Source organism: Haliotis cracherodii, unplaced genomic scaffold (assembly GCF_022045235.1).
Source record: "Haliotis cracherodii isolate W230 unplaced genomic scaffold, xgHalCrac1.p SCAF_4, whole genome shotgun sequence".
Classification (NCBI taxonomy): domain Eukaryota; kingdom Metazoa; phylum Mollusca; class Gastropoda; order Lepetellida; family Haliotidae; genus Haliotis; species Haliotis cracherodii.
In genome coordinates, this window is record NW_027266297.1 from 46785405 (window position 1) to 46797647 (window position 12243).

At 42.2% G+C, this 12243-nt stretch overlaps 1 protein-coding gene across 3 annotated transcripts; it reads left to right on the forward strand.

Annotated features, from left to right (window-relative positions):
• The first annotated feature begins 867 nt into the window (after nucleotides 1–867).
• LOC139479257 (uncharacterized) lies at nucleotides 868–8518 on the forward strand. 3 transcript variants are annotated; one of them, XM_071262119.1, is made up of 3 exons: nucleotides 868–1007; nucleotides 2439–2553; nucleotides 7259–8518. In XM_071262119.1, the coding sequence occupies exon 3, from the start codon at nucleotides 7282–7284 to the stop codon at nucleotides 8218–8220; it is 939 nt and encodes a 312-aa protein (XP_071118220.1). In that variant the 5' UTR covers nucleotides 868–1007; nucleotides 2439–2553; nucleotides 7259–7281; the 3' UTR covers nucleotides 8221–8518. The 3 variants fall into 3 exon arrangements, with proteins under 3 accessions (XP_071118220.1, XP_071118221.1, XP_071118219.1); XM_071262120.1 differs by lacking the exon at nucleotides 2439–2553; XM_071262118.1 differs by lacking the exon at nucleotides 868–1007 and having other exon boundaries at nucleotides 2160–2553.
• The last annotated feature ends 3725 nt before the right edge of the window (nucleotides 8519–12243 follow it).

Consider the following 12243-nt stretch of genomic DNA (forward strand, 5'->3'; position numbering starts at 1 on the left):
GTAGAGGGGCAGTCTTACTATCTTCCTGTATGTGTATATTTCCTTTACGCTATTAGTTTGTGTGTTCTGTAGAGGGGCAGTCTTACTATCTTCCTGTATGTGTATGTCTGCTGTACGCCATTAGTTTGTGTGTTCTGTAGAGGTGCAGCCTTTCTATCTTCCTGTATGTGTATGTCTGCTGTACGCTATTAGTTTGTGTGTTCCGTAGAGGGACAGTCTTACTATCTTCCTGTATGTGTATGTCTGCTGTACGCTATTAGTTTGTGTGTTCTGTAGAGGGGCAGTCTTACTATCTTCCTGTATGTGAATGTCTGCTTTACGCTGTTAGTGTTGTGTGTTTTGTACAGGTGCAGTCCTACTATCTTCCTGTATGTGTATGTCGGCCGTACGCAATTAGTTATGTGTATGTCTGCCGTACGCCATTAGTTTGTGTGTTCTGTAGAGGTGCAGCCTTTCTATCTTCCTGTATGTGTATGTCTGCTGTACGCTATTAGTTTGTGTGTTCCGTAGAGGGACAGTCTTACTATCTTCCTGTATGTGTATGTCTGTCGTACGGCATTAGTTTGTGTGTTCTGTAGAGGGGCAGTCTTACTATCTTCCTGTATGTGTATGTCTGTCGTACGGCATTAGTTTGTGTGTTCTGTAGAGGGGCAGTCTTACTATCTTCCTGTATGTGTATGTCTGCTGTACGCTACTGGAGTTGTGTGGTAGCTATTAATAAAATATACAATGTTGTATTATCATCTGGATTATTGTAATGAGTCATCTAGATAATTTTATTCTGATATTACTTGAAATTTCTACCGTTGTAATAAAATCTGTATCTGGCGTTAAAGCAAAGCTGAGTTGCCGACACAAAATCAATGGCGTAGGGCAACATCTGTCGTGTACATGAACAAACGCCTCGCGGGACACACTGTCACTCACTCAGCGAAATGGACAAGCACGAGTCACCGCGCGGCACGTGTCCCGGTAATACGTCAAGCTGGAAGTGAAACACGTCGCAGGTAGGAATATGTTACCGCTGCAATAACTGATAAAATGTTATATACTTGTGTCAGGCTGTTCCAGTGACTGACATATTGCCTTATAATTATACATAACATAATACTGTCATTTCGTTTGTAGGACATATTTACTAGGCATTTGCAGTAGCGTCAAGATGACCTCTACTATAACATTATGATGTTCTAATTACTTCTACCATATAATATCTCGATGTTATAATGACCTGTATTATACTATCGTGGTGTTATAATGACCTGTATTATACTATCATGATGCTATAATGACCTGTATTATACTATCGTGGTGTTATAATGACCTGTATTATACTATCGTGATGTTATAATGACCTGCATTATACTATCGTGGTGCTATAATGACCTGTATTATACTAGTGTGATGTTATAATGACCTGCATTATACTATCGTGGTGTTATAATGACCTGTATTATACTAGTGTGATGTTGTAATGACCTGTATTATACTATCGTGATGCTATAACGACCTGTATTATACTAGTGTGATGTTGTAATGACCTGTATTATACCATCGTGATGCTATAATGACCTGTATTATACTATCGTGATGTTATAATGACCTGTATTATACTATTGTGATGCTATAATGACCTGTATACTTTGTTAACGTGATGTTATAGCGACCTCTTCTATAATACTAGTATCATGCTGTTATAATTGGCCTCTACTCTAACATTATGGTGTTATACAATATTAGAATGTTATTCTGACCTCCTCTGTAAGATGTTATAATGGCAGCTTCTGTAATATTAGGATGTTATAATGACCTTTTCTATAACATTAGGATGTTATAATGACCTCTTCTATAGTATTATAATGTTATAATGACCTCTACTACAACAGCATGATGACATAATTGCCTCCACTATAACATTGGATGTTATGACGACCTCTGCTACAACAGTGTGATGTCATAATGACCACTACCTGACTATGGTGACCTTATGATGGCATGTACTATAACAGCGTTGTGTTATGATATTCTGTTATGACCTATGGTACGTCAGTGCTTCCATATATTACAATATGTGCGCGGCATGCAGTATCAATTTGAAACATGATATCGACTAAGCCGTTCCTATTCCATGTATTCCGCAGGAAAACGTCCTACTGAATTAATGTGTCACCACATGTGTGGCTTGTCGTAGTATAGCAGGATACTGTTTTCACCAGACTCCAACCAATGGCCGATTTGTCCTCGCTACTGTTGTTTGTTAAATGACCGCCAAAGCCTTAGACAAGCATATCTAGCTTTGTCTGTCCCTCAACGTACACGCCTCTCCGTGGCTGGGTGACTAATATCACGACATTGAGGCAGTAACCCGGCTGCCGCGGAGCTCAGATACGTCGTCAAAATGAGAGGTGTGTGTATTTGAAAACTCGAAATGGTTCCAGGTAGTGTCATAAGGCTGGAGAGGAGTTTGGTGGGCTCACATATTTTGAATGAAATAGCGGGCTGTTTGGTTTCTGTCCAAAACACCTACAGAGGAAGGAGACTGTACAATCAATGGTAGGTACATTTACTTACATTGTTTCAGTGATACATTATTACCTCATCTACAGGTAATCGGTACACAGTTGTCTGTGTTTCCTAAACCCATATCACTGTCTGTTAAACACGTTTCTAGGGCTCCCGTATTTCACATACAGAGGTGTGTGTGACAACTAAATACACGTCTCACATATACAGGTGTGTGTGTGTGTGACAACTAAATACAAGTCTCACATATACAGGTGTGTGTGACAACTACATACACGACTCACATATACAGGTGTGTGTGACAACTAAATACACGTCTCACATATACAGGTGTGTGTGTGTGTGTGTGACAACTACATACACGTCTCACATATACAGGTGTGTGTGTGTGTGACAACTAAATACACGTCTCACATATACAGGTGTGTGTGTGTGTGACAACTAAATACACGTCTCACATATACAGGTGTGTGTGTGTGTGACAACTAAATACACGTCTCACATATACAGGTGTGTGTGTGTGTGACAACTACATACACGTCTCACATATACAGGTGTGTGTGTGTGTGACAACTACATACACGTCTCACATATACAGGTGTGTGTGTGTGTGACAACTAAATACAAGTCTCACATATACAGGTGTGTGTGTGTGTGTGACAACTAAATACACGTCTCACATATACAGGTGTGTGTGTGTGACAACTACATACACGTCTCACATATACAGGTGTGTGTGTGTGTGACAACTAAATACACGTCTCACATATACAGGTGTGTGTGTGTGTGACAACTAAATACACGTCTCACATATACAGGTGTGTGTGTGTGTGACAACTAAATACACGTCTCACATATACAGGTGTGTGTGTGTGTGACAACTACATACACGTCTCACATATACAGGTGTGTGTGTGTGTGACAACTAAATACAAGTCTCACATATACAGGTGTGTGTGTGTGTGTGACAACTAAATACACGTCTCACATATACAGGTGTGTGTGTGTGTGTGTGTGTGTGTGTGACAACTAAATACAAGTCTCACATATACAGGTGTGTGTGTGTGTGACAACTACATACACGTCTCACATATACAGGTGTGTGTGACAACTAAATACACGTCTCACATATACAGGTGTGTGTGTGTGTGTGTGTGTGTGTGACAACTAAATACAAGTCTCACATATACAGGTGTGTGTGTGTGTGACAACTACATACACGTCTCACATATACAGGTGTGTGTGACAACTAAATACACGTCTCACATATACAGGTGTGTGTGTGTGTGTGTGTGTGTGTGACAACTAAATACAAGTCTCACATATACAGGTGTGTGTGTGACAACTAAATACACGTCTCACATATACAGGTGTGTGTGTGTGTGTGTGTGTGTGTGTGTGACAACTAAATACACGTCTCACATATACAGGTGTGTGTGTGTGTGACAACTAAATACACGTCTCACATATACAGGTGTGTGTGTGTGTAACAACTAAATACAAGTCTCACATATACAGGTGTGTGTGTGTGTAACAACTAAATACAAGTCTCACATATACAGGTGTGTGTGTGACAACTAAATACACGTCTCACATATACAAGTGTGTGTGTGTGTGACAACTAAATACAAGTCTCACATATACAGGTGTGTGTGTGTGTGACAACTAAATACAAGTCTCACATATACAGGTGTGTGTGACAACTAAATACACGTCTCACATACACAGGTGTGTGTGTGACAACTATATACAAGTCTCACATATACAGGTGTGTGTGACAACTAGATAGCCTCACATATACAGGTGTGTGTGTGTGTGTGCGACAACTATATACAAGTCTCACATATACAGGTGTGTGTGACAACTATACATAGTCTCACATATACAGGTGTGTGTGTGGTAACTACATAGCCTCACATATACATGTGTGTGTGGCAACTACATAGCCTCACATATACATGTGTGTGTGTGACAACTACATAGTCTCACATATACAGGTGTGTGTGTGTGTGTGTGTGACAACTATATACAAGTCTCACATGTACAGGTGTGTGTGTGACAACTATATAGCCTCACATATACAGTTGTGTGTGGCAACTACATAGCCTCACATATACATGTGTGTGTGACAACTCCATAGGCTCACATATACAGGTGTGTGTGACAACTCCATAGTCTCACATATACAGGTGTGTGTGACAACTCCATATTCACACACATACAGGTGTGTGTGTGTGTGTGACAACTACATACAAGTCTCAAATATGCAGGTGTGTGTGACAACTACATAAAAGTCTCACATATGCAGGTGTGTGTGACAACTCCATAGTCTCACGCAAGTAGAGGTGTAGCATCTGGTCACAATGGTAATGTTTTTGGTAACCGTGTGGTGAATAGCCACTTACATGAAGCTATAGTTAGTCACACAAATACGTGGGCTACACAGATGCAGGTAAAAACAGGTTCAGGCGCAGTTACATAGTGACTGAAACATAACACGGCTTCGAAAATAGACGAACCTGGCAATTAGACTATGCGTATCCGTCAACGCTGTGGCAACCCAGATACCCAAACACGACTGCACCACAATGTGGGACAGTGTGTATCTTCCGGGTTGTATATTACATCCTTGTGGACTCTATTTCACTCTATTTCAGCAGCGTTCCGCCCGAATTGTGTCAGGTTACAGATTGTTATTGTTTATGGCAAATCGAATTCTGTTGGGTTTTTATTGACAGCATACAGATCAATGCAGTGGTTATCAAGAACATACATGAAACATGGCGATTGGCCAACTAGTGGTGCGAGAGAGACATGTACTGTTACTGTTTCCATTTATCATAATATGATAACGAATTCCAAACATGTTTATGCTTTATTTACTCGCCCAATGATTGAATATGTTAGGATCAGAAGAAAGTGAAGGTCAAAGTATATTTTAATATATCTTTTGGCTTCTCATCTAGACATTATTAGTCTACTGTGATGTTTTAAAGCCCTGAACTTCTAAATAGCTTTCAGTCAATTTGACTATATAATTGAAAAATAACCGAAATATTTGGCGTTTTGTAAAATGTCAAAGTGAAAATGTCATTTATACATTGACTGTAACATATATACTTCACATATAAGGAAGCGTTATAGTATGAGATCATTGTTTCTTTGTTTTCTATTTGATAATGCATCAGCACCAAGCAATTATTTCGCTATATGGCTGAAATAATGCCGATGCGACGTTAAATTTTAACTCACCCCAGGCAATTATGGACAGTTCAACATTGAACAATAGATGATTAGAACCAGTGTATGGTAAGTAACGCAGCCGGTGGGGTGTTACATCGTGGCCGACCTGTCTCTACGTCGGCCCCTTCAATGGGATGTCCTCGGTCTGAACCTTTCTATGGGTGTAAGTGGGACATACAATTTCGGAACTTGAACAAAAATCGTTCCATATTTCTTCACGTAACTTTGCACTGGGCTTATGTCTTCTGATGGTTTTCGCTTAAAATGCAAATACCGACTGTATATACATGTTACTTGTCTGCAATAAACATGCCACCTTCCCTGTGTCATCATAGAGATGTGATGCATGGGCTAGATAAATTAAAAATAATAGTTAACAAGCATGGTAGCACAAGTGCCCAAACCGGATTTGCTATTTATCAGAAAATCACACACAAAAATAACGTTTGTGTGTGTGTTTGAGTGTGAGTGTGAGTTATTATTTAACGCCGCATCGGTATTATTTCAGCCATATAGCGACGAGAACAAGTTGATGTATACACAAGTCTGGAATACAAAGTTATATTTAAAAACAAATTTGTCTGACATATTTCATTATAATACCATAAACCTCTTAAGTACTCGTGTAACCCCGTGAAGGGTTTCTAAAACTCCCCATGTTGTCTGGTTAACAATGATTGTAAACCCTCCTTTAAGGGTTGTTAGCCCGAGGAACATACCGAGGCGGCCATAGTTAGCCACAGGAACATACCGAGGCGGCCGTAGTTAGCCCGGGAACATACCGAGGGGGCCGTAGTTAGCCCGGGGAACATACCGAGGGGGCCGTAGTTAGCCCGGGGAACATACCGAGGCGGCCGTGGTTAACACGGGGAACATACCGAGGGGGCCGTGGTTAGCCCGAGGAACATACCGAGGGGGCCGTGGTTAGCCCGGGGAACATACCGAGGGGGCCGTGGTTAGCCCGGGGAACATACCGAGGCGGCCGTAGTTAGCCCGGGGAACATACCGAGGGGGCCGTAGTTAGCCCGGGGAACATACCGAGGGGGCCGTAGTTAGCCCGGGGAACATACCGAGGCGGCCGTAGTTAGCCCGGGGAACATACCGAGGGGGCCGTAGTTAGCCCGGGGAACATACCGAGGCGGCCGTAGTTAGCCCGGGGAACATACCGAGGCGGCCGTAGTTAGCCCGGGGAACATACCGAGGAGGCCGTAGTTAGCCCGGGGAACATACCGAGGCGGCCGTAGTTAGCCCGGGGAACATACCGAGGGGGCCGTAGTTAGCCTTTGGAGAAGTGGCTTCTCCTTTACATATTATTTAATACTGTTTAAAACACGGATGTGTGTTTGTGTGTCTGTGTGTTTGTGTGTCTTAGTGTTTGTGTGTGTCTGTGTGTTTGTGCGTGTCTGTGTGTCTGTGTGTTAGTATTAGACTGTTTGACCTATCGTTGTCACTGTTCTTCCATTCTCATGGTAAGCAATTGTCTGCTTTACAGGTTTACCGTCCCTAGGTAATGTGATGGCGTCACCGGACGAAATGCGTCATCCTCAACGGGGACAGAACCGACTACATAAATGGGCTTTGTGGCGGATGTCTGTCAACCAGGAGCTGATACATGGCTTGGAGGAAGCGAGTCCAAACACTGAGCGACAGGCATACAACTCTTTCATGGACATCCAAAGCATTACCCAGCGTTACATACAAAACCCTGACATGCAAAGGGAACAGACATACCATATTAGACACACATACGGCATGCCCCCATCACCTAAATACCCCATGGGAGACACGCTGTACTTTTTGTATGGGTTACCAAGGGCTACTGCTTCGGCCTCGGTACCTGAGGTGATATCCTCCCAATATGCTTCCATGCCAAACATAGCTGACATAACATTACATGAGGACCCCACACAACCTGGAAGCGTCAAAAACAAGACTGGTTTCCCTCGACGTACTCCCGCGCCTGCACAACCTGTATTGCCTGATAGTCGTGAACCTGAACAACTGCAGCCCAATATGACAGCTCAAGCTCCACCACTAGGAAGGTACTCACCTCGCCCAATGACTTTCTTGGATAGGGTTAGTGAGTTGAACTCAAAACGAGGACAGCCGTCACCTGTTCACTTCCGGGACACGCCGGAAACAGACAACAGTCCAGATCATGTTAATAATATCAACAAACCTGTTGTCGTTCCCCCGTCAGTTTTTCGGAGTGAAGTTATGAGGCGATCCAACATCGATCTGCCACTGAACATAGATGGTCATGGAAGTGATCTTTCAGTGCCAAATGATATGATGTACGGTGCTGCTGATGATGATGGTTTTGAGGACCCACGCATTGCTAGATTCAATCCCGGTCGACAGAAGTACACATGGAGCGTGATAAGTGGGGATGGAAGTATGTCTGATAAACGGTACAGGTATGTTGACGAGAGTCATATGATGACACACCTCTGAAGACACACAAGGTTTGTAAAGGAAGATTCCCTTAATATGTTGCCTTTCTCAGCAATTTGAACATCGAACGATCCTGCCTGTGAGCTGTGTAAACTGCTCAACCAATATAACGCGAATTCACAGAAATCCCACACTTCATATTGTCATTCATAATGCATTTGAAAATCTATATTACGTAAACATTACTATGATGTTGTCAGGGTGGCTCACACCTAGTATTGACAGCTAGGGGTCACACTAATATCGCATTAGCTTTTGTTATGTTCAATATTTCTGTCTTTCAGCATTAACATGGACATCAATTCAGTTTACAATATTCATATATGTGAAATATTCAATAAAAAGTTTATTTGTAAATTTATTAAGCATTACATGTATTTGTTACCATTACTTTCGACTGTTTTTACCAACCAATACCTCTATGTTTTATACATAGTGTCATGGGGCAGTAGAGATTGTTGTAAGTTATTTGTAGTAATTGTCGGTGACATAAAATGGTTGAAGCGCTGGTAAAATATCGAGAGTTGTCGTGGTCAGATTTCAGCGACTGACATCGGAGTTACCGCCCCCTTTTACGACCTGACTTGTGTAATATCTTCTTGGTTTGTGGATATATATCTGGAAACATCGAATTCCTGCCGGCTTCCTCTATTCTGGATTCCAGTACCGAGTGAAACAGTGGAACAGTGAAATATTCTGGACTACCATGAGGGCTTGACATAGGGCTTGTAACTTATTACTGCTGTCACAAACTTGGCCCATTGTATTGCCTTTTGTGATTGTAAACCTTAAACTGTATGTGTGAAATAATGTGTTATTTATTCATTGATCATGTGTGGTCATTTACTGATTTTACAATTTAGTCATCAACGTCCTAATATCTGGGTTAGCCTTTGCGTTTCAATATGGAAATCACCTCGTAACAAAGGACGTCATACCTCTAGATTTCATCCGAAATAGTCAAGTCTTGTTGCAACAGACTTATGTTATTAAACTTAAACTTAAACTTGTTGCAGCTGAGTTTGCTAAATCAGTTGGTCAGTTCCATTTGAAAGTATCAAGTGTTTCTATCCTTGTATTCGAATCAGCGAATGGTTAATATTCCGTGCTCAGGATCTCTATAAGAATATGGAAATCGATGTTACGTTGCCTGTGCTCTGACCATCGTAAACATAGTTGCCAGCTCGTGGCCACACAGCGATTGGAACCAACTAGCGTATGTGCATTGCACATGAAATAAAGTCCAGCTGTCAACTCACGCCCCAGTAGCCTTTGCTGCCCTAACCGGAGCCATCCCCGCTACTACATATCAACATTTGGGAGCTTGAAACAACAATCTGGAATTTGGAAGTGGATGCTATAATAAATAAGAATTTCTGTATTACTATCACATGTTCAACATTTTGAATTTAAGCGGCATCCATACTATATCCTACGGCTTAATATTCTGCCAGATTTGAAGAAGGTTATGCTTCAACGAGATGGGTAACACATGTTATGAGATGAGAAGTATGTCAGCCTTCCGCTAATGCTGATAACAGTGACCATGGGAGTCTCGCACAAGCACGCGACCACAATATATGTCTGGGCTGACGGTACACCCATTTATCATATCATGGAGGAAGCTAACGGTCAAAAACGGCATTTGCTTAACGTGTGCAAATATAACAGGTCAGTATTTACTAACACGGCGTTGCCCTTGTCTATCGTTAAAGCACGTCATGCTATGTGCTCGTTATCATGATTAAGATTGTAGTCTATTATATCGAAGATCAGTGTCTAACAAGAAGTGTCCGTTGAAACTGCATTGCTGTTGTGAGTGTCTTACTAACTAATCACTGACCTTGAGATGTACTTGCCGTGTTTGGTTATCATGTGCAAGAGTTCAAACAAACATTTCTATATGAAGGCCCCTGGGCACATTTGAATACAAATATAACACAGAGTTGAGAATACCTTCTTCAACAAGAGAATTTAGGAGTGACATTGTATGACCCATATGTATGGTCAGCATTGCATATAAGTTTACAAAACATGAAACATCAGTTCCCATTGCTTCATATTCAAGATCTTTTCTGTTACTGAGTAGTCAATCACAGTGCTGATCCAAGTGCCCTGTTTTTTAGTTTTTAAAATTTCTCTTTGTATTTATCTGGTTCAGCAAATGGGCACTATCATTGCATTAGCATTACAAAAGTAGTATTTATCAGAGGGATTGTAAGGAAGTGTGGCTATACTCGAAAACAAAGACTAACAATGTTTGTGGGTGCTCTGAAATAAGCTTGCCGTTCATTCATTCAAGAAGTGTAATGATTTTGGCAGGTCGAAGCAAGTATAGTTTGTTATTTGCTTCCATGTGATTATGACAAAACATAACTTGCTCAAATTGTATAAACAGATTCGTTTGTTTGTTTGTTTGTCTGTTGTTTCAATACAGCAGTCAGTAATATGCCAGATATATCACGGCCACATAAATCAGTGGTTGACATAATAAGCAGCCTTCCATTTCGTCGTGGTACCACCATGACTCACAATCAACGTTGTCACCCAATGGCGACAACCAATAGAAGAGGCTCCCCGCGGTGGTTATATAACCATCCGTTATATCATGGAATATGTTCATATAATCTCCTTCTTGTTACCACTCACGAACATTTACAAATCCAAACGGAGAAGATGTATGCGTACATGAACATATTACGTAACAAACCAGGGGCGCGAGGGAGAACGTGTTAAGCGTTCAATTATATTTTACATTTTGCGGTAGAAAAATGTTTAAAAACATAAGTTTGTTGATGTGTAAAGGTAAATTTTCTGACGGTACTTAAATATAGGCGTGAGAGACCAGTGTAACTCTCCAAGATGTAACATAGAGATGTGCACATCCTATTGACTTATCATGGGATTCCAGCACGATCTGGTTGTGCATTTTGTCTAGCCATTGTAGTGCCGGGGCAGCTGGCTGAAATCAATCCTTGAAAAATTAACTCAATAGTGATTTGAGCATAGGCTGAGATCACTCTAGGCAACTCCCCTCTACCAGGCCCTTTAAAACACTCACTCTAGGCTGAGATCACTCTAGAGTGTCTTGGGCCTAGGCTCAGGTAACTCCCCTCTACCAGGCCCAAAACACTCACTCTAGGCTGAGATCACTCTAGAGTGTCTTGGGCCTAGGCTCAGGTAACTCCCCTCTACCAGGCCTTTTAAAACACTCACTCTAGGCTAAGATCACTCTAGAGTGTCTTGGGCCTAGGCTCAGGTAACTCCCCTCTACCAGGCCCTTTAAAACACTCACTCTAGGCTAAGATCACTCTAGAATGTCTTGGGCCTAGGATCAGGTAACTCCCCTCTACCAGGCCCTTTAAAACACTCACTCTAGGCTAAGATCACTCTAGAGTGTCTTGGGCCTAGGCTCGGGTAACTCCCCTATACCAGGCCCTTTAAAACACTCACTCTAGGCTGAGATCGCTCTAGAGTGTCTTGGGCCTAGGCTCAGGTAACTCCCCTCTACCAGGCCCTTTAAAACACTCACTCTAGGCTGAGATCACTCTAGAGTGTCTTGGGCCTAGGCTCAGGTAACTCCCCTCTACCAGGCCCTTTAAAACACTCACTCTAGGCTAAGATCATTTTAGAGTGTCTTGGGCCTAGGCTCAGGTAACTCCCATCTACCAGGCCCTTTAAAACACTCACTCTAGGCTGAGATCACTCTAGAGTGTCTTGGGCCTAGGCTCAGGTAACTCCCCTCTACCAGGCCCGAAACACTCACTCTAGGCTGAGATCACTCTAGGGTGTCTTGGGCCTAGGTTCAGGTAACTCCCCTCTACCAGGCCCTTTAAAACACTCACTCTAGGCTGAGATCACTCTAGAGTGTTTTGGGCCTAGGTTCAGGTAACTCCCCTCTACCAGGCCCTTTAAAACACTCACTCTAGGCTGACATCACTCTAGAGTGTCTTGGGCCTAGGCTCAGGTAACTCCCCTCTACCAGGCCCTTTAAAACACTCACTCTAGGCTGAGATCACTCTA

Coding starts and splice junctions, on each gene's coding strand:
- LOC139479257 (XM_071262119.1), top strand. CDS start 7,282: ATGGCGTCACCGGACGAAATGCGTCATCCTCAACGGGGACAGAACCGA.